At 40.3% G+C, this 23067-nt stretch overlaps 1 protein-coding gene across 1 annotated transcript in view; it reads left to right on the top strand.

Annotated features, from left to right (window-relative positions):
* EXOC2 (exocyst complex component 2) overlaps nucleotides 1-23067 on the top strand; it is a 222857-nt gene that overhangs the window by 86772 nt on the left and 113018 nt on the right. Inside the window, exons 6-10 of the mRNA XM_088471721.1 lie at nucleotides 7020-7100; nucleotides 12912-13057; nucleotides 13977-14058; nucleotides 17929-18031; nucleotides 20925-21034. Of these exons, the coding sequence (XP_088327847.1) occupies nucleotides 7020-7100; nucleotides 12912-13057; nucleotides 13977-14058; nucleotides 17929-18031; nucleotides 20925-21034 (522 nt within the window). The remainder of the gene's footprint in view (nucleotides 1-7019; nucleotides 7101-12911; nucleotides 13058-13976; nucleotides 14059-17928; nucleotides 18032-20924; nucleotides 21035-23067) is intronic.

Genomic DNA, 23067 nt, shown 5'->3' with positions numbered 1-23067 from the left:
ATATCGATGCTGCACAACAATCTACCTTTGGGAACATCCCCTAAATTAATCAATTTATTCAAAAAGGATGTTGTATCGAGCAGAAAATCAGGATGTTGCAAAATACACGGTTGTAGAAGCGCATCTAAATACACTGATGTAGGTTGGAGATGACGGATGCCGGGACCCGCAGTCGCACGTGGTGATGGGTGATGGTATAAGTAAGTAAGTCTTTGTATTGTATGTTTTATGTCTTGACGATGGAGCAATAAAATGGCTCCGAAACGTTGATATACAAACCTGGACTTGTGGATCTGTTATTGACATGAGTGCCGCTGTCTCTGGTTATATATATATATATATATATATGTGTGTGTGTGTGTGTGTGTGTGTGTGTGTGTGTGTTTGTTTGTTTGTTTGTTTGTTTTTAAATAATGTCCGGTGTTGTCTTTGCCAATGACCAAAATATATTTACTTTCAAACTGGCTTTAGTTTATTTATGCTCTTATTTGTGGTATTACTGAATTTAGAAGATATATCCAAATGGATCTTCTAAACTTTAGTAGGCCTGATAATCACAATAATTAAATACTTGATAATCACAATACTTAAATAATTGTATAAAGAAGGTTCGGTTAATAGTACGTTTTCTTAAGCTGACAGATGTCAAGAAACAAATCACTGATAGATCATTAACACTAAGAAGGTTGGGCCACTATAACAAAAAAAATAAATCTTTTGCTGTAATCACAAATATAGTTCAGACTGTGGAAGAACTTTGTTTAAAATGTGTAGCTTTCTCTCACTCTGGTGCTAGCTATTGTTATTTGCTCTCCACCATTTTAGGCTCGGAATGGAGCCCTGCCACTCAATTTATTGGTTTACAGACTGCATATAGTGCATTAAGAAAAGTAGAACCCCTTTCATACGGGATGCAATCGGGAAACCGGCTGACGTGATCCCGACAGCTGGCTTCCCGATTGCTTTATTCCGGCGTGAGTTAAATGACAGGCGTCTATATCTAGACGCCTGTAATTTTCCCGACGCCGAGAGACAGGCTCCCGGCATCCCGATCGAAGGGATGCCGGGCGCTGCGAGCGGACAACCGCCGGGGGGGGGGGAGGATTAGGTTTAGGACTCCCGGGGGGGACTTAGGGTTAGGCACCCCCCCGGGAGGGTTAGGGTTAGGCTAGGGGGAGGGAGGGTTAGGGTTAGGCACCCGCCCCTGGGGACTTAGGTTTAGGCAACGGGGAAGGGGGGGTTGCGGTTAGGCACTTACAGGGGGGATTAGGGTTAGGCACTTGGGGGGGGGAGGCTAGGGTTAGGGGGGTTAGGTTATTATATACTTACCTGAGGACGATCGGGATTTCCAGCGCTGTTGGGCTGCCGGGATCTGTCCATCTGTCGGGTTGCCGCTGACGGGAATCGAACCGGCCAGCGGTATTTCATACCGATTCCCTTTCATATTTCCAGCACTAACCTGGGTTATTTCACATGAACGCGCAGCAACCTGGTATATTGCTCAGTGAGAAAGGTCCCATTTGAAATAACCTGGGAAATTTCAACGCGGGTAATGAGCAAGGTTGAACACTGATTCAACACTGCTCGTGGCCGGGACCTGTTAACAGCTTAGGAAGAGCCGGCGCTTGGAGATGACCTTGGACTATCCCAAATCGGTTTTGTAAGTTTCAACCTTCTCGCACAGATAGCTTTACTGTCACACAGCATTAAGTTGTGTTTTTTAAGTTGTTGTGTTTTTCCTGTGTGTTATAAAAGTAGAGCAACGTGTAAACTTAAAATTTTTAGTTAAATTGAAAGAAATGGTCATCAAATCATACTGTATGCTAACCGAGGCTTACCTGGCAGATTGTCACACGTGTGTTTGAGTGGCACAAAAGATTGTACTCGTAGTAACCCGTTTTGCATCAGTTACTGAGGTAAAGAAGAAAACAACAGAGCTGTTGAGACAGCTGACAGATAATGAGCTAGAGCATGGCTTTGACCAAGCTGTAGCGGTGTGTGGAAGCAGAAGGGGAGTACATAGAAGGGTAACAGAGTTAAAATGTACTTGCTATAATTTGTGTAATTATATTATCAGTTTTGTTATTTAATAGCCACACCTCGTATAAACAACTGTGAAAGATGGTCCTTGTGATGTCAAAGTAACAAAGATAACATTTCACTATGGTGCCCGTTTTAGGTCAAACCTCACCTATACCAGACACTGAAAGATATTGTGCTCTTAGCCCATTGTAAATTTTCTTCCAGTTTACAGTAGATGGTAATTTCTCTGAAACGTTCCCATACATGACACTTTTTAGGGTTTACATTTCCCTCTCTTAGCACTTAAGAGACTGACTGGCATATGTTTCATCACTAAAGTACTTGCATATACATGGACAGTGATGTGATTGCTTTAGCGTACAAATGTTTGCAATTATTCCTCCTGTTGATAAGCAATTTGTGTAGCTATGCTTTGGGGAAGTCTCTACATGTGATTGATGTGTGTGATGACATAAAGAGAATAATGTTTATAAGCAAATACATAATATGACAAAATAACATTCTGTGATGCCCTTTTTTACTCTTTTTAAGCAACTTTTATTAGACCGAGAGAATGGCACTTGTAACAGGTCTATAAATCAAAGTCTGCAGAACTGTTGTACCTCCAGCAGTTTATGTATGTGATCCCTCATTAAGTGTCATTGATGCATGTAAAGGAAAAATAGAAAGCATGAATGATGGTGTGTATTGGATTTGAACCTATTTTTTTTCTCTATATGTTGTATATGCATATAGCTTTGAATTCACCCAAAGAGAAAGCAATAATTAGTGAACCTAAGGGACTATTTGTGCTTTTTTCTGCTTACCAAAAAATAAATAAAAAATACATACACACACAGCAGAAACTGTGTGTATTCTGAGTCCAGTATATTAAATGTGCTACTACTGCTTATTAATGAGAATAACTATATACTTTTGTGTGTGTTTGTGTATTCAAACATAACATTTTTGACCATGTGACATCCAAGGACTGTGAAATGCAGTATAACTGTATTCCTGTTAAGCAAACATTACCTAAAACACAGATTTTTACAGTTTATTGTTCTGCATTCTGTATACAGAGGTACAAAGCACTGCTGCTGGCCACAATAAAATGCAAGCTTCCTGTCAGTGCCAGACAGGCAGCTTTTGACTCAGACGACCTTGATCACTACATGTCTATACCTAGATAAATAACGAATATTCATGCAGTTACACTCTTACATATGTAAGTGACATGCATTCCTACCGTACACATCAAGTAGTCTCTCTCTCTCTATATCTATCTATATATATATATATATATATATATATATGTTTTTTTCAAAACCACATATGTTGAACACACAGATCTGGGTATCTGACTATATAGATCTTTGTATATCTAATGAAACCTTTACATTCCCAAGTGTGAGCACTAGATATGTATTTTATTTAACATCCTATTTGATTATGTACATGATTTATCACCTGGACACTCTTTGTGGTTATCCATACCTATAATAAATATGTATTACTATACTTTAACAGCATATATTCTTCTATGTGAACTATCCATCAATACTAACCTGTTATGATTATTTGCAGATGATTTTTTTTTCCAGAAAGTAGATTATCTGCATACTCCAACTAATGTTGTTGTCTGCTTTCTGAGTCAAAATTACCAATAAATTTTTTGATACTTCTTGCTTATTGTACCTTTTTTTTTTCTTTGTCTCTTCTGTGGAGTTATTCAGTAATTTTGCTTTAATTTTTTAAGGATCCTCTTGCAGCTGATAGTCACCTGGATTATATACCTTTATGATAAGGATTTAAATGATGTATTCAATTTATGTATTGAACATTTCCAGGGATCCATATATTTTGGCATATACATTCAGTTCGTCCCCACGTAAATGACTTATATATTTTTTTTCTTATACCCCTTTCACACTACAAGCAATAACCTGGGTTATTGCACGTGAACACGCAGCAACCTGGGTTACTGTGCAGTGTGAATGGGCCAGGTTGAAATAAGCCAGGTCGAGCGGCCTGGCATTTCAACCTAGGTCACGAGAAGGGTGTAACACTGGTTCAACCCTGCTCGTGATGCAGTGTGAACTGGTAACCCAGATCGATCTCCAAGTGCCAGCTCAGCACATGATGGCGACGACGTCATCAACCCTGCATTATTGTCGGGTCGGGCCGCCAGTTTGAAAAGGGTCTTAGCCGGGTTGCTCCCGGGATGGACCTGTGAACAAAATCCTGGGTGCCTATTTAATTGTTTTAATCACCAATTTGAGTATGTTGAGTACATATTCGCTTTCTACAAATGTGTCCTTTGCTGCAGTCGTGCTAAAAGAAGCCCCTCTTGGCGTGCCAGGTCCCATGAGACTCTGCTAGCACTGGATATGCGTCTAAGTCGCAATGTGATGCAACTAGAGCGCACCAGGAGACTACGCTGATTAATTTGATATGCAACACTTATGAGCGACTAAGTCTGAATATGTATACAAAGTGCTACAATGTAGCAGACGCAGATTTTTTAATTCCAAGTTCCATTGTGGTTCATATACAGACTCAGGTGCACACAGATGTACACGTCACATTTCATATTAATCAGCAGTGTCTGCTGGTGAGTCCTAGTCACATCACATTGCGGCTTAGAAACATTTTCAGCAAAAAAAGATGCCCAACACTAGCAGAGTTGCACGAGACCTGGCAGCTCACTCATGCCAGGCACGTCGCACACATGGAGGCTAAATGTATGAGGACACATCTGAACCTTTTAAGGAAAGCACAGTAAAAGTTGTTTTAACCATTAACCTTTAGATTTTGTATTGAAGTGTGCCCCAAACAAAGCTTTTATCTTCTGCTTCTTTTTACACCCTTGCTATCTAGATATGAGGGGTGAGTACTAAATAACAAGACTGATGCTATAATTTGTTTAATTATATTAAGTACTTTTTAACTCTGTTACCCTTCTATGTACTCCCCTTCTGCATCCACACACCGCTGCTTTCTTATTTTCCATTGTTCAAAGCCGTGCTCATTATCTGTCAGCTGTCTCAACAGCTCCATTGTTTTCTTCTTTACCTCAGTAACTGATGCAAAACGGGTTCCCTTGAGTACAGATTTGACTTAATGGAAAAGAAAGTAGTCACATGGTGTTAGGTCTGGCGAGTAAGGAGAGTATTCTAGCACTGCAATCTGTTTCTTGGCCCAAAAACTGCTTCACAGAAAGAGCTGTGTGGACTGGTGTGTTGTCCACGACTCTGGCCTCTTCTAATTCTTTCCTGCAAAGTTCCTAGAACATTTTTTCAGTAATGTTGATTCATCATTCGGATGCTGAATTTTTTCCACAGTTTCATTCATTTTTCATGTGCAAGGTCTTCCGGAATGTTCATCATCTTCGACATCCTCACGACCGCCACTAAATCTTTTGAGCCACTCAAACACACTTGCACGTGACATACATCATCTTCCTCATAAGCCTCGGTTAGCATACGGAAAAATTTGGTGGACATTTTGATCAATTTAACTAAAAATGTGAACTTCACACCTTGCTCTACTTTTGAACTAAGCATTTTTACAACACACTGGAAAAACACAACTTCTTTGAATGCTGTGTGACAGAAAACTATCTGTGCGAGAGGGGTGAAACTTGCAAAACTGTTCTGGGATAGTCCAAAGTCAATGTTCCCTCCCACTCCCTTTAACTCGCACAGTATGGTTGATTTTTTACAAGTACAGTCTTGCTATTTAATAGCCATACCTTGTACAAAAGTAACATGTGTTGTTCAAGAGGGATGTGGTTTAGTTTGTCGACATTCATAATGTCAACATGGTCATAATGTTGACATGCTCACAATGTCGACATCATATAAAAACTGATGAAATGTCAACATGACTAGAATGTTGACAATACATCCCTGTTGGTCTAGTGGTGACTCTACCTGGTATGGCAGCTCCAGTGATGTATTCCAGATCCTGTAGTCAGCTGATGAGGACTTCTGGCTGATCCAGTGGCGGTATTGCTAACCCTCCCCCTAATGCGTCACCCACACCTCCCCTCCTGTAGCCTATCCCAAAACCTCCGCTGCTGGTTCGTGCAAAATGAATGTTGCCATTTCACATGTCGACATTCCTCACATGCCGACATGTCCATTGTTGACATTTTAACAACATAGATAACATAACTGTTGACATTGTGATGTTTTGACTACATCCCTTGAAGTGGTGATGAGGTGTGTTGGAGCAAAGCTGATTATCTGCATATCTAACTGTCCTATTTCTTCAACGATGGGATGGGAAGTAAATTGCCAATATATTTTCATAAACCACATTGATTTTGCTAGAAAAATAAAACATTTTCTGTATTGAGAGGTTATAATGTGATGGTATTACACTGAACATTTACTGTCTACCTCAATTTTACAGAATTACCTTTTACATGTAATGATGGAAAAACACTTCTGTATTCTACATTACCTTCAGCGATACTGTTGGGCTGTTCTATGCTGAATCCCTTTTCTGTAATAAAGTTATGTGTTTCAGCTATGATGAAACCTCCCAGAATCATATTGCAGAGTATGAGATACACCATCTTTATGCTTTTCAGGAGCCAAACTAACTCTCTAAAAGTTGTCATGTACATTTACATTTTAGCTAAAATTATCCTGTCATCAGTGGAAAAAAATATTAGTATTTTTATATTATTTGATCAATATAATTCTTTCATCAGTGGAAATCTAATTTTATTTTATTCTACAAAACTACTGGTGCATTTCAGTTAAGCAAAAAGTTTTTTATTTTTTTTTTCAAAGCAGGGTAATATCATGTTGTACGAAGCTAGTCTAAAAATAAAATTATAATGTACATTTTATATAATTATTAAGCTTGGTTTTGTTAAGCTATGTTAAGTTTTTGATGTATTTTTGTCGAAGTAATATGAACGGAGGTTCCTGAAATGTTAAATATGACTAGTGTACACCTTTTAATGACCATTTATTTTCCAGCAATCCATCAGAAACTGGAGGCGGATGGAACGGAAAAAGTGGAAGGGTCAATGACGCAAAAATTGGAGAAGGTTCTGAAAAGTAAGTGTTCTGTACCCAACAAACATCTATTAACAACTAAACTGTTTCCTTTCATTCCTCTCCTGGTAACACGATCATGCTTATTTCCAAATATAAATTCACTTATTACATGGTGACTCAAACTCGTTATGCAAAAAAATGAAACGCGTGATGATGGATTTTACCTGACTTCTCTCCCACTCTCTGCGTAATCAGAGAAACTGCATTTCCTATGTTACACTGTTCAGCAAAAAATGGAAAAAGAAAATAAATTAACTTTTACTGTGAAACTGGCATAATTTTCTATGTTGGGCCTCTTTTATTTCTGGACTATACATGCAACAGTCTTGAGACAAAAAATAATTTTTTAGAAATACACACACACACACACTTGGCGTGGAAAAAAGCTGTGGTTGATACATCGTAACACTTTGCATGTTGTTTGAGAGATACAGTATAGCAATGTCACATATCAAATTAATTAGCCCAGTCTCCTGGTGCATCCTAGTCGCATCGCGACTTAGGGCCGTATTCAATTAGATGCGAAAAGCGTTCGCTGATGCGATGTTTTCGCCCTATTCAATTCCAGCATGTTTTCACATGTGCGAAAACTCCATAGGCAAAAACAGGTGAAAGCGTTTCTCCACCCAAAGGCAGGAGAAAAGATGAGCAAAATCCCTATATTTGTCTAATAATATGGGGACTTGGTTCAGAACCCTTTGGACACCCTCTCTAATGTCTAATTAGGCAAAAAATATATAATAAAATATCTTAATTCACCCTAAAAAAAAAGTAATGTAATTTTTGGGGCAAAAAAGGAAAAAAGTTTGGAAATGGGTATTGGGTCTGGTATTTTGGGGTGCTGAATGGATGTGACAGGTATTTTTAGGATTGCAGGTGGCTGCAGCAGGTGTATTTTTAAAACTTTTTATACTGCATTTTATAGATAAAAAAATATAATATTATGCATTTAAATTAACCCCCAACTTAACTACAATTATTTTTCACAAAAGAAGTGGCTTTTTATAATTTACCCACACTCATGCAGATATGCAAATAACGGCCCATTGACTCCATTTAAGAAGCTAAAATACTTTTTTTGGTCTATTAATACACTTCTATATTGATTTCCAGGGTCAGTTAGGCTGTTTATGAGGTACAGACTGATTTCCCCAAAATAAGTAGTCTTTTTTCGCCATTCACTCCATTCACACCTCTGTGTTTTCGCCTGTTTGTGGAATTGTATAGGGCGAAAAGCGGGAACGTGCATTGTGAAAATATGCGATAACTTCGCGTACAAACAGGCGAATGAGGCGAAAAGATTGCAGCAGCGAAAACATTTCACTGGCCTTTAGGTTTATTTTTGTCAGAAAAAGACGCAAAAAAGACTCCCAGCGCTAGCAGATTCTCACTGGATAAGGCGCGCCAAGAGGGTTTATTTGATGCAACTGCGACATCAGCGTGTGTGTGTGTATGTGTGTCACCTTTTCCACATTTTATGTTACAGCCTTGTTCCAAAATGGAATAAATACATTTTTCTCCTCAAAATTCTGCACACAATACCCCATAATGACAATGTGTAAAAAGTTTTTTTTGAGATTGTTGCAAATTTAATATAAAAAAAACCTAAGAAGTCACAAGTAGATAAGTATTCACAGCCTTTGCTCAATACTTTGTTGATGCACTTTTGGCAACAATTACAGCCTCAAGTCTTTTTGAATGTGATGCCACAAGCTTGGCACACCTATCTTTGCGCAGTTTCGACCATTCCACTTTGCAGCACCTCTCAAGCTCCATCAGGTTGAATGGGAAGCGTCGATGCACAGCCATTTTCAGATCTCTCCATAGATGTTCAATCGGATTCAAGTCTGCGCTCTGGCTGGGCCACTCAAGTACATTCACAGAGTTGTCCTGAAGCCACTCCTTTGATATCTTGGCTGTGTGCTTAGGTTCGTTGTCCTTCTGACAGATTAACCGTCACCCCAGTCTGAGGTCAAGAGCGCTCTGGAGCAGGTTTTCATCCCGGATGTCTCTGTACATTGCTGCATTCATCTTTCCCTCTATCCTGACTAGTCTCCCAGTTCCTACCGCTGAAAAACATCCCCACAGCATGATGCTGCCACCATCATGCTTCACTGTAGGGATGGTATTGGCCTGGTGATGAGCGGTTCTTGGTTTCCTCCAAACAGAACGCCTGGCATTCACGCCAAAGAGTTAAATCTTTGTCTCTCATGGTCTGAGAGTCCTTCAGGTGCATTTTGGCAAACCCCAGGCGGACTGCCATGTGCTTTTTACTAAGGAGTGGCTTCCGTCTGGCCACTCTACCATACAGGCCTAATTGGTGGATTGCGGCAGAGATGGTTGTCCTTCTGGAAGGTTCTCCTCTCTCCACAGAGGAATGCTGTAGCTTTGACAGAGTGACCATCGGGTTCTTGGTCACCTCCCTGACTAGGGCCCTTCTCCCCCGATCGCTCAGTTTAGACGGACAGCCAATTCTAGGAAGAGTCCTGGTGGTTCCGAACTTCTTTCATTTACGGATGATGGAGGCCACTGTGCTCATTGGGACCTTCAAAACAGAGATATTTTTCTGTACCCTTGCCCAGATTTGTGCCTCGTGACAATCCTGTCTCGGAGGTCTACAGACAATTCCTTGGCCTCATGTTTGGTTTGTGCTCTGACATGCACTGTCAAGTGGTGGGACCTTATATAGACGGGTGTATGCCTTTCAAAATCATGTCCAATCAACTGAATTTTCCACAGGTGGACTCCAATTAAGCTGTAGGAACGTCTCAAGGATGATCAGTGGAAACAGGATGCACCTGAGCTAAATTTTGAGCTTCATGGCAAAGGCCGTGAATACTTATGTACATGTGAATTCTTAGTGGGTTTTTTTTTAATTTTTTTTATTAAATTTGCAAAAATCTAAAAAAAAAAATTTTTACACGTCATTATGGGGTACTGTGTGTAGAATTTTGAGGACAAAAATTAATTCCGTTTTGAAATAAGGCTGTAACATAACAAAATGTGGAAAAACGTGAAGCCCTGTGAAATACTTTCCGGAATATATATAAAAATTATAAAGAACGATATCTTTCTATCTATATATGACACACTGGCTGAAGTGCCAAAAGTCATGTTATGGCAGTATGTAAAGGTAATGGTAGGTAGCATCACCATACTATGGCATCTTGGAAAAGGCCAAACCTCAAATCAGTTGTAATCTCGTGAGTCAGTTTGAACACTGGCTAGGCTGATCATGGCAAGGTGATGTGAATTTTTGGAGCTCGAACGGAGCATGATAGTAGGTGCACGACTGATTGGAAATTCTATTCCCAAAGTTATGCGGACATTCAACATTCCTCGATCTACAGTGTCATGTGTGTAACAGGAAAACCTCATGGGAGACAATACCACCCACCGTGGACAGCGCAGTGGCCAACCACAGGTACTTAATGACGTGACCAGCGCCTTCTGTCCAGAATTGTCAGTGGTAACAGACAAGCGAGACTGGCTTAAATCACATCCACATTTAATGCAGGTGGTACCAGGCGAATATCCAGCAGGACAATGCAGCTTACATTAGCTTCCATGGGATATGACCCATCAGAGTGCACCTGTTAACACTACGAGACTGGACATAGCGCACTACCTGGGCTCGTGACATTACTAGTTAGACCCTGGAGGACTGGCAACATGTAGCCTGGTCCGAGTCACAGTTCCAGTTGTTTCATGGTGATGGTAGGCTTTGTGTGTGGTGCAGACCCCATGAGAGTTGATGACAAGGCAGTGTGCAGGCAGGTGGTGGTTCTATAATGGTGTGGGGTGTGTTCACTTGGCATGAGTTGGGTCCGCTGGTCCACCTGAACATGTCATTGACCGATAACTGCTATGTTGCATTGCTTGATACCATTTGCAGCTCTTCATGGACTTCATGTACCCCCACAACAATGGAATATGCAAACAGGACAATGCACCATGTCATCTGTCCCAAGTTGTCCAGAAGTGGTTAGAGAAGCATTCTGGACAGTATAGACATTTCTCCAGAGGTCTTTCATCCACCTCTAGAATCTATTTTATATGTCAAGTTGCTGTGTGTGTGTATGTATGTATAAATATATATATATATATATGTGTGTATATATATATGTGTGTATATGTATATGTGTATATGTGTATATGTATATGTGTATATGTATATGTGTATATATGTATATGTGTATATATATATGTGTGTATATATATATGTGTATATATATATGTGTATATATATATATGTATATATATATATAAATAAATTATACACACACACACACACCCGTCAGCCATGACATTAAAACCACCTGCCCAAATTTGCACTGGTCCCCCTCATGTTTTGCATAAAAAAAAAAAAAATCGTCGACTCGTCGATGCATGGACTGTGTTCTGTGGTATCTGGCCCCAAGATATTAGCAGCAGGTCCTTTAATGAGGGTATTTGGTATGCAACATACAATGTTTAGGTAGGTGGTACGCTCCAAAGTGACATACACATAAATGGCATCAACCATGGCTTCCCAGCAGAACATTGCCCAGAGCATTACACTGCCTCCTCTTGCTTGTCTTCTTCCCATACTGCACCCTGATACAACCTCTTCCCCAGGTAAATGACATACATGCACCTGGCCGTCCACTTAATGTATAGGAAACCTGATTCATCACCTTCTTCCATTTTTCAATGGTCCAGTTCTGATGCTCACGTACCCATTGTAGGCACTTTTGGCGGTGAACAAGGGGCAGCATGGGCACTCTGACCAATCGTCGAGCTGATGCCTTGTAATTGATGTCACAACTGGGAGGTTATTTACATGTGCCCGCCCAGTCTGTCAATCACCGGTGGCGTCTGCAGCAAGTGAACAGGAGGTCGGCTAACTGACCGTACACGCAGTGCAGATATATTGGGCATCGTTCAGACATAACGCTGACACGCTTACGAGATCTATTGGCCATTCAGTTGAATGTCCATTCCAGTGCTTGATTGCTTTCATAAATATGGGTTAGATTTGTTGGTAGGGTTGTTGTCATTTGGCTTGATAGTTATTGAATGACAGTGTGTAATAAATGTCTGCAACAAGCAAGTGAAACATGTATACAGTATGACAGCTGTAACATCTCTTGGTGTAATTGCTGTATAGCCAGCTATCACTTCTCCTATGAAGAATAAGATCTTTAGTTTGGATCCTTTCTTAAACCTCTAGTGTAATAGTGGCTTCATGCAAGTGAATATTTTTACTTTAAAGTTAAAAATTTCAGCAGAGTTTTAACTTTATTTGTATTAAACAATGCTTTTAGCTCTGCTGTGTTCAGATTTGCTGGGCCACCCACACTGCTGAAGAAAGAATATGGCACGCAAGCCACCCAGAGAGACTGATGTAATTTTTTCATCTTTGCTTAAAGTATAGTCACTAGACCAGATAATGTAGAGACTTTCTGCTGGCAGTGATCAAAACGGCCCAAAATGCTTCCAGTTTTTCCTCCTATTTTCTTTTGGGTAAAGGAATAATTAGGATAATTCACGGGTAGAAAAATGTGAGCTATTTACAAGCTATATAAATGGCCTCCTGTATAAGGTACTCACAATGGCACGCTTGTAACCTTTAAGAGAAACTTTGAATTGTGGAATGTCAGTATTCATAATACACTACCTGTTCTTCTTTATACTAAGTACAAGGATTATCATATCTAATAAAAACACAAAATACCATGTATAGCTAGCTAAAAATCCATTGGTCTAAAGACTGTAATATTTTAATTGAATGTAAAGATTCCTTATACTGTCTCTGCTTTCTGTTGTCAGGTGCAAGTACAACAGCAGATGCTCTGTTCCAAGAAGTGCTGGGCAGGAAGGATAAAGCAGACTCAACCCGAAATGCACTAAATGTTCTCCAACGATTTAAATTTCTGTTCAACCTTCCACTGAACATTGAGAAAAACATTCAGAAGGTGAACTCATACTACAATGTTGGTTGCAGACTAATGCAGCTCTTGGTTAACCTACAGTCATTTATCACTGCTACTGCAGACACTGCCATCTTCCCTGCAATTGGTGCAGTGTGGAGGTTCCTTATGCACATACATATTATGCTGTCACATAAATCTGTTTGCCTGTAAATGGCAGGCAGTGTTATTGCAGCGTTTCTGGTTCTGTCAGTGCTCATTTCACTCTGTATTGGCCTTTACATAGCTTACTGTGTCTCACCTCATGGCATTCGTTATATCTGATTATTTACGGATTTCTCACTCTGACTGTACTAGTATGTATCCCAGTGTAGTATAAATGTGTGTGCACGCTGGCCTGTAAAAGTGTAGCAATTGCTTCTTTTTACCCCCTAAAACCCATTTGCTCATTGCAGCGATTTCCCTTTTCAATTTAAGGGGGCGATACAATTGTTTTTTCACTGCACTTTCCTAATGGGTGCCCAACGGAGCAATTCACTTGTTTCTCTGTTTGGGCATGATTATCTGCAACTGCACACATTTCTGCTTGCACCCTGTGCAATAAGTCCTGTTTTTGGGCACCCACGCTGCTGTTTGGGCATACTAACCAGAACTTAAGACGGGTTTAGCCATTTTACGCAACTATACCCAGTCTAATTGGGCACAACAATTTAATTGCTCCATCGGGCGCCCATTAATTAAAAAACAATTGAATAGCCAACTAAGTGCAAAATTTAACATTAGGTTTCTACCCAGGCTTAAAGAGATAGCTCTTTTGTCCTTATTCCTCCTAGTACCAAACGGAGCATGTGCATTATGTTCTAGATTCACTGGTACTTTTGTGGTGCTCACTTATTGTGCCCTACATTGACATTCCTTTGATTGTGTATAATGCATATTTCCATTCTCTATACTTTTTGTTTAGGGCGACTATGATGTTGTCATTAATGACTATGAAAAAGCAAAGTCATTGTTTGGGAAGACTGAAGTTGAAGTTTTTAAGAAAGGTGAGAAACCATTTTAATATTTAGCTACAATATAGGCTGGTATTGGACAGGTGCAAACATCTTAATGTGACTTATTGCTTGCAGTTAATTATTAAGCTTCATATTTCTACTTGTTTTTGCTAAATATTGTGATGCTCAGACACGCAGGTTATGAGTCTTAAACTAGGTAAACACTATAAGATTATCTGTCCAATCTGGTGGTTGAAACCATATGGTCCCAAACACTGGAAAACAGACACAAATGGTCGTTAAGATAAATTTGTTAAGTCCATTTTATTTAAGCAATTTGTCCGAACAACCATATTTGACCATTTTGGCTGATTGTCATTTGCTTCTATACATTACCAGATTTTCGTTACACCCAGCCTTGTTGGACAGATAATTATATAATGTGTACCTAGTTTAAGAGTGGAACTATACCTGAAAAGAAATTGTTGCTATGATGTAAAGTATAGATGGGTATAGCCTACAACAGTTCATTGAATATTAGCTTTGTTTTATGGAAACATCATAAATACATGATACCACATCCTTATCCATTGACATTAATCAATAAACAACTACTGTGTTAGCAGCTGTGTGTGTATAGACAATGGCTTCTTTTTGTTTCCTCCTTCACCAATTTACACATCCCATTATTTGAACAAGACATTTTTTTTTATCAGAGTTATCTTTGCTCTCATTATATATACTACACCACAGGTTCTCAAACTCTGTCCTCAGGACCCCAAACAGTGCATGTTTTGCAGGTCTCCTCACATAATTACTAGTGAAATAATTAGCTGCACCTGTAGATCTTTTAAAATGTGTCAGTGAGTAATGAATTCACCTGTGCACCTGCTGGGTGACCTGCAAAAAGTGAACAGTGTGGGGTCCTGAGGACCGAGTTTGAGAACCACTCTACTACACCATAAGACCTCCTTTTTAGATAGATCATCATGGCAACATTGGTGTTTCAGCAGTGGTTACCGAATTTGTAATTGAATCCAAGGGGTATATTTACTAAAGTGAGAGGTTTTAGAAGTGGAGATGTTGTCCATAGGCTGTAAATCGAAGACAGCAGAAAAAGTAGTGCTTATGAGTACAAGTGCATAAATAAAACCATGACTTGGTATATGGAAAAAATTAATTTATTGAATTAGCAAACAATTACAAAAATTAAACCCCCCCTGTTCTATAATTGCATAGTACTGATAAATAACAGACACCATACATGTAATTAGGAACTTAACATTAGGAGAGCTAGTCCCAATAGTGTAAAGTTCCACAGCAAAGTAAATCTAAATTAGATGGTAAATATTTAGAATGAAGATCATGCAAAATATTACTCTAGGAAGTCTGATTGGGTAATTAGCAGCTTAGCTGTAGTAATTGGATGCTGGTTCCACTAGTATAGGTTAAGTATTTGTCTATGGAGTCAAAATTGTTATAGGTTCCTTAAACCTCTAAAAGATGAATAACTAAGTAGATACAGAGATTGTAGCGTTAGTGTAGAAAAATGTTTTATAAATAGCATCTCTGATAATAGAGACTCGACTCTAAAGGTGGGTAAACACCTGAAAGATATATCTGCAGATCGAGTGATTTGCAGATTTATCTTTAGATGATGGTCGTTCATAAACACTGAGCGGCCATCATCTATCCGGCAACTGCAGGTTCCGCTGGCATGGAGGCGGGGCGGGGCCACCCCACTCCAGGCAACTGCCACTGTGTGTGTACGGGCGGTCTGCATACCGCCCGTACACACTTGCCGATGGACAGATATGTCTGCAGATATGGGAAAGATTCCTGGACTGCACACCCTGAAAAAAAAAAAAATATATATATATATATATAATTCATGTCTCCTGCTCAAAAAAGCAGGAATAAGCGGCACTCATCCGGACTTAACAACAAAGTAAAAGTGTTTATTCCAGCGTAAACCGACGTTTCAAGGCCTGAACGGCCTTTTTCTCAAGGTGTGCATCACAAAACAAAACAACAGTGCTTACCTTTATACAAGAAGATCACAAATGAAAAACAGCTGTTTAACAGCGCGCCTCCGTGCGGCGGGAGTCGCCCCCTGGTGACGTCATCAGACGGTGTCATGTGATGGAGAGAGGGAAAGCTGTCTCCATGGGAACGAGTCACAACAATGTGTGAAAAATGGGCGGAGCCCAGCACACACGGAGAGCGGTGCTGTGGGAGACATAAATAAACAAAAACAACCAAATGACATATAGAAAAAGGAATTGGCATATCGCAAATTAAGAAAGTGCAGTGTAGCTGCGCATAATAATGGCATAAAAAAATAATACATGGATAAGCCAAAAACACATATGTGCATACAAACGTTCGCATACTGATTCGTATACATCATCAGTGAAAACTCATAAGTTATTATCATTATCCTCTCAATGTCAGAAATGCGTGTAATGATGAGAGTTAAGAAAAATCGAAGGATAAATACAGGCAACAAGGCTAAATCTGAAAATTAATTAGACTAATTAAACACATGATGCCCAGGAGATCTTCTCGTTAAGACCACGCGGGTATACTGTGTCCAACGAAGTAATCCATTTGGTTTCCAAACGTGCCAGAATTTTGGCACGATCTCCCCCTAGCTTTAGTGGAGCCACATGATCGATGATCTTGTATCGTAGGCTTGTAAGTGGATGGCCTGCAGATTTGAAATAGCGAGCGACTGGTTGGTCAGAGTCCCTCCCTTGTATCGATAATTTGATTGAGGAACGATGAATCGCCATTCTCTCTTTGAACATATGTGTAGTTTGTCCTACGTAGTGCAAGCAAGTAAGGGAGGGTTAGGGGGTAGAATTAGGTTAGTCAATACTTACCTTAGGACGATTGGGGTTTCCTTCTCTGCCGGGATGCCGCTGTCGGGATTCCAACCGCCGGGGATGGGTCCGGCGGTAAATCATACCGATTCCATTCCCAGGGACTGCTGCATTCATCCATTTTTCCAAATTTACTTGAGCCAACTTTAAATGTGGCAGCAGATGGGTGTGTGAATGGGGAGTACCAGTTACAGTCAGGAGTTTGCAGCATATCACCGGTCCTTTTCGAAACATACCCACAAAGTGAGATGTACTGCCCCATGAAATGTCTTATGGAGCATACACACGATCCGATTTGTCAGATCTCTCAGATGAATGATTTTACCAAAGATTTGACGATTTTTGACTGCATTAAAATGAATGGAATCGTCCAAGTCTGACTGCAAACACATCAGATGTCAGATATCGTTATCTGACCATCGGGAACGCGCATCGTTCAAATCGTTCATCTAACAGATCTGACAGATATGTCAGATTTTCCGTCAGATATGAATGATTTTTTAAATTGTTATCGTTCAGTTCTGAAGAAAAATCTGACCGTGTGTATGCTCCATTAGCTGCATAAGCTGTAGAGCCTTTTCTTGAAAGATTGACTAAATACATGAACAAAATGATCCCTTCATGCCTATAGAAACTTAGGGGTCTAGTTACTAGCAGTGTTAGGAGACAGAGTGAAAAGTGATAAGTCTGTGATAAGTGCCAGCCAATCAGCTCCCAACTGTCATCTCACAGGCTGTGTTTGAAAAATGACAGTTGGGAGCTGATTGGCTGGCACCTTATCACAGACTTATCACTTTTCACTCTGTCTCCTAACTGTGAACTGTGAAACCAGGTTTTATTCCACGTACTGTATGTGGTTTTTGTGCATGAACTAAATTAGAGCTTTGTGACCAAGCCTCAATGCTCGTGCCTTATGCACAGAATTGCAGTTTTAACTTTTACTCATACATTAACATGAATATTTTTACTTCAAATTATGTAATCCAGAAGATTGTTTGTTGTTTGAATGTTTATAATTCTTACCCTTATGTTTTAGTTTATGCTGAAGTAGAAACTCGGATTGAAGCTTTGAGGGAATTACTTTTAAATAAACTGTTGGAAACCCCATCTACTCTGCATGACCAGAAACGCTACATCAGGTAATGCTTACAAATAGTCTTCTATTTGCATGTGCTGAAAACTCTTCATCTTTCAGATTCTGGTCAACTGTTGTCCCCCTGAGGAGTAGGAGCTTCTAAAGAATATACCCAGATTTACAGTCTGTATATTAAAAATAGTAATCAAAATAAAAGTAGATTTTTGCAGTGTTAACCAAGAACTACCCCAAGGGTGGGGAACCTTTTTTTTTTATTCTGCTGAGGGCCATTTTGATATATATATATATATATATATATATATATATATATATATATATATATATATATATATATATATATATATATAAATAACATTATTCGTGGGCCTGTTGCAGGCCACGCCCCTCCATGTGACATCACACGGGGGCAGGGCCACAATCACCGGTGATTACAGCAATGCCCAGAGCATCCTGAGGATGCTCCGGGGAGCTGTAAGGTCAGCGGTGTGACCGTCTGAAGCATCCTAAGGACACTCCAGGTGGCACTGCTGCATAGATTCTGGCTGCATGGTGCCTTTCCAGGCACCCAGCTAGCCAGATGAGGCTAGCAGAAAAAAGCTCAGAGGGCCAGTCCAAATTATTCTGCGGGCCTTATACAGCTCCCGGGCCTGAGGTTTCCCATCCCTGATTTACACTGACCTATTAGGGCATTGACTAATACTCCTTTTCCACTGGCCAAAATACCCGGGTTATTGTTGTGTTAACCCGAGTAGCGGGTTCTCTAGAAAAGGCTCCTAGGAAAAAATCCCGAGTCAATTGACCCGGCAAATTTTTCCCGGATTTCAAGCAGGGTTTTACGCATAAAACCCTGGTCAGGCTCAGTGGAAACGGGTAACCCAGGTCTTCTGACCTGGGACGCGTTTACCGCATAGTAATTGGATGATATTCAGAAGCTGTTTGTGACAGCTGTCACCAGGGAGGGAGAGATTATAGCTTCCCCGTATGGTCCCGACCGTGCCGCTTCATACAGGGAGGCTGCTTCCCCGGTGACTACTGTCACAGACAGCCTCCCGGATGACACACCCCTCCCCTGGAAAGAACCCCCTCCCCTGGTCGCCGGTCCGCTTCGGTCTGGCATTCAGGGGAGATCTGGAGTTTCTGGTGCTGGGTGTTGACATCATCTCCAGTAGTGTGAACGGCGCTGACCCGGGATATTTCCGAGACTGCACCGCAGTGGAAATGGGGTAAATCCTTGGTCTGACCCTGCTTGGAACAGTGTTCCAAATCCTGGGTCAGACCCAGGATTTTGAGGAAAAAGGGTATAATTAAAAAATAACCATTGGCGAAGAAAATGAAGTATAAAAATATTAATAGATAATATAAAGATGTAGTTTAATTACTTGTCTAGCTACATAGGCCTTATACCCACTATAGTCTAGTAGTGTTCACTCTAGCTCCGGCACGAGGCAGGGCACCGGAGCTAGAGAGGGCACGTTCGTGCGCGCACCCGAGAAGGGGGCGTGGTCATCAAAAAGGGGGCGTGTCTATAAGACGCATCCCCTTTTCGTCACTCTTGGGGGCGTGCCCGGCACTTACGGACACGCCGGGCTGCCCCCAAGCCCTGCAGAGAGGGAGAATAGATGCCGGGTGCATGCGTCCGGCGTCTATTCTCTGGCCGTGACCGAGTCACCGCACATTTCTCACCCGCGGGACACTGCGACCCGCGGGTGAAGACGGTTCCCGCAGGCTGTTAGGGCAGGGTGCTTTTTGCCCTCCTTCTGGAGGGCAGGGCGCTTTTTGCCTTCCAGAAAGAGGGCAGGGCGCCGCGCCCGGCTAAAACAGCCTAGCAGGAACGCTAGTCTAGTTAACAATAATAAAATTACATTTTATTTAGTAGTTCAAGATGAAGACAAACGAAGGGCAAAAATACACCACCACAATGGCTTTGCAAAAAGTTAAAAAGTGGGAGTCGCATATAGAAACTGTTGTAATTTCTACACCGTTCACCTGATTTGGATGTAATTACCCTCAAATTAAATCTGAAAGTCTGCAGTTAAAGCACATCTTGTTTGTTTCATTTCAAAGCCATTGTGGTGGTGAATAGAGGCCAAAGAAAATTCTGTCAATGTCCCAATATTTATGCACCTGACTATTATCAGTAGAACTAGTATTTGTAGAACTAACATGAAGTGTCATTTTTTTTTTTTTGATTACACTAAGCAGCTAATTATTTTATGCGGATGGGACGGAAGCCCTATTTATTAAAATGATCCTTATCGGTAATCCCCTATATATATATATATATATATATATATATATATATATATATATATATATATATATATTAGTGTGAGAGCACATCTATTTATTGTTTACTGTGTTCATTTGATAAATCTCACTTAATATAGCTTTTGGGTTAAATTACTCATATCATTAAAAATGGTAAATCTCACATTCATCTATACAGTCTGCAAAGCAGCTCTGGAAATTAATTTTAGGTGACACAAAGCTGCTAGCTCATCATAGCGTCGTTATTTCTAAAACTTTTAAGTTTTAAACCATTTACTCCTTTCAACTCCCACTTGTCCTGTCCGCACATTGGGGGAGTCGTAGGATTAGGGTGGTGAGCCTGTTTTGACATATTTGCTGGCAAACCTGGTAATTCTTGGTTTATTAACATTATGTTATTGTGTTATAAACAAGTCAATTGAAATGTTAATTTAAGAGTATTGAACATAACAGACCTGTTTTAAATGTTTGTCACAAATGGATCAATAGAATCAATAAAAATAAAAAAAATACTGTGATCAAACCATAAACTGAATGTGCCAGCTTTACACTGCAAATTTAAATAAAGTATTTGTCATGCAAAAATATTAGCTCAGGCAAAAAAATTGCTGTGGTTAGGTTACCCATAATACAGAGAAAACAATAACAACTCAACTCTGTGTTTGCAGATATCTTTCCGAACTCCACACTCCGGGTGACCCAGCTTGGCAATGTATCGGAGCACAACAAAAATGGATTGTTCAGCTTATGCACAGCTGTAAAGAAGGCTACATAAAAGGTAAGGATGACTATAGCTGTGGGAACAACCACTAGCTAGTCACTAGTTAAAGTGTCACTGTTTGTTCTTTTCAGTGGAATAAGGCAGTGAAGATTTTACACACACATCAATATGACAATTACCACCCCTGCCATTAATAAAAAATAAATATTAAATATGCTGGTGATGTGAACAAGGTGTCTAATCTGGGAGAGAGTAGTCAGCAATGAGCCCAAAAATAAGGACTTCACTGAACTGGGACAGTAGACGAGGACTTTTTACTCTATTAGCAATGAGGGCAGAATCTTCACTTGCAGGAAAGATCTTCCAGTTAGTTTAGGCCAGGAATCAGAAGATTGCAGTGCTCGTGATAACACTATCCCCCTACCTGGGTAATTAACATGCCATAGCCTGTGTCACGGAATAGCTCAAACCATGGACATCATTCATCAGTACAGAACACCCGAAGTGCACACTGCTGGTAATACAAAATAATTCCCTTATGCAAAGGTCATCAAAGCACAACATAAATTGCATTATATACGTCATTGCATACATTTGTAAACATTATATATATATATATATATGTGTCCCCTTACACTATTGCTGCAGTAACGCTAAACAGCCCCTCTCTGTGCGCCAGATCCCTTGTGACCCTGCTTCTGCTGAGCATCTTTTTGTGTATTTTTTCAGTCAAAAATGTGCCGTAGTCGCAATGTGCTGCAACTAGGATGCACCACAGGGCTGCACTGATTAACTTGTTATGCGACACTTGTATATCTGTGTCTGAATCTATATGAAGTACTACGATGCAGTAACTGCGGCTTTTTTCCACACCAAGTTTCGTTGTGCTCGATTTAAGCTAGGTACAGACTATGTGATTTTTTTTTTATCAAACCGATAATTAAAATGATTTTTCGGCAAAATCACAGTCTTGATATCTGTGTTACACACTATACAATTTAAATTAAATACCTGGCAAATTTCACAGTGAATTTGCATATGTACGCCCACAAGGATGGTGAGGTATCCGGGAAAAATCACAGGAAATATGAGCAGATTATTGAGCATATCACACACACTGCACAATATCAGGAAATTGAGGCCGAGATTTTCGGTCTTAACTGACAGATCGGATAATCGAAGGAATGCATTTGTGGATGTTTTCTAACTGTTTTATCAGTGAAACACAAACGATCGTTCATACACACTACACAATAAATGAGGCCAAACACCCGATTATTGGCAAATCGGCCCAGTAATTGTATAGTGTGTATGTAGCTTAAGAGTTTTCAACATAACAGACTCCGTCACACACAGATCTACAAGTGTTGCATATCAAATTAATGAGTGCAATCTCCTGGTGCTTCCTAGTCGCATCATATTGCGACTAAGACACCTCTTTGGGTGAAAAAGACACTCGGCACAAGCATACTCGTAAAGGACCTGGAGGCTCGCTCACGCCAGGCATCTCTCGCCGCATTGCGATTTGAGGCTAGATGTATGAGGACATATCTGTAAATAAAAATATCTGTACAAAGTTTTGTCTGATTAAATTTCCTTACATGGCATCAGCAGGCGTGTAGCGTTTCAACATACATATGTGTCCTCATACACCTAGCCTCAATACACCATGCGTCGTGAGCCACCAGGTCCTGTATGAATGTTAACGTGGAAAAAAAGCAGCAGCTGCTGCATCGTACCACTTCGTATGCAGATTTAGGGGCATATTCAATTAGGAGCGAAAAGTCCCGTACTTCTGACATACTGGACTTTTCGCCAACATCGCTGGCTTTCCATTCGAAAAAGTATCGCGCTCGTCTCCGTTTATTCTTGTATTCAATTCCAAATCAGCGAAAACTGAACCCAGCAAATTCGAAACCAACGAAAAGTACTGTCAGTTTTGGGGAAATCAGCCTGACACCCCCCAAAAGATGCACTGACATTGGGGATCACTATAGATACCCCCGAATAGGTCTGCTGAAGGTATTTGGTGTACCTAAATGCTCTCGTTAGCTGCTAATTAGCGTCTTTGCATAAGTGGTGAAGAATAG

The sequence above is a fragment of the Taudactylus pleione genome, unplaced genomic scaffold (genome assembly GCF_031769625.1).
Source record: "Taudactylus pleione unplaced genomic scaffold, aTauple2 ptg000116l, whole genome shotgun sequence".
NCBI classification, from domain to species: Eukaryota; Metazoa; Chordata; class Amphibia; order Anura; family Myobatrachidae; genus Taudactylus; species Taudactylus pleione.
The sequence above is the reverse complement of the archived record's forward strand: the minus strand, read 5'-3'. Positions and strand labels throughout refer to the sequence as shown.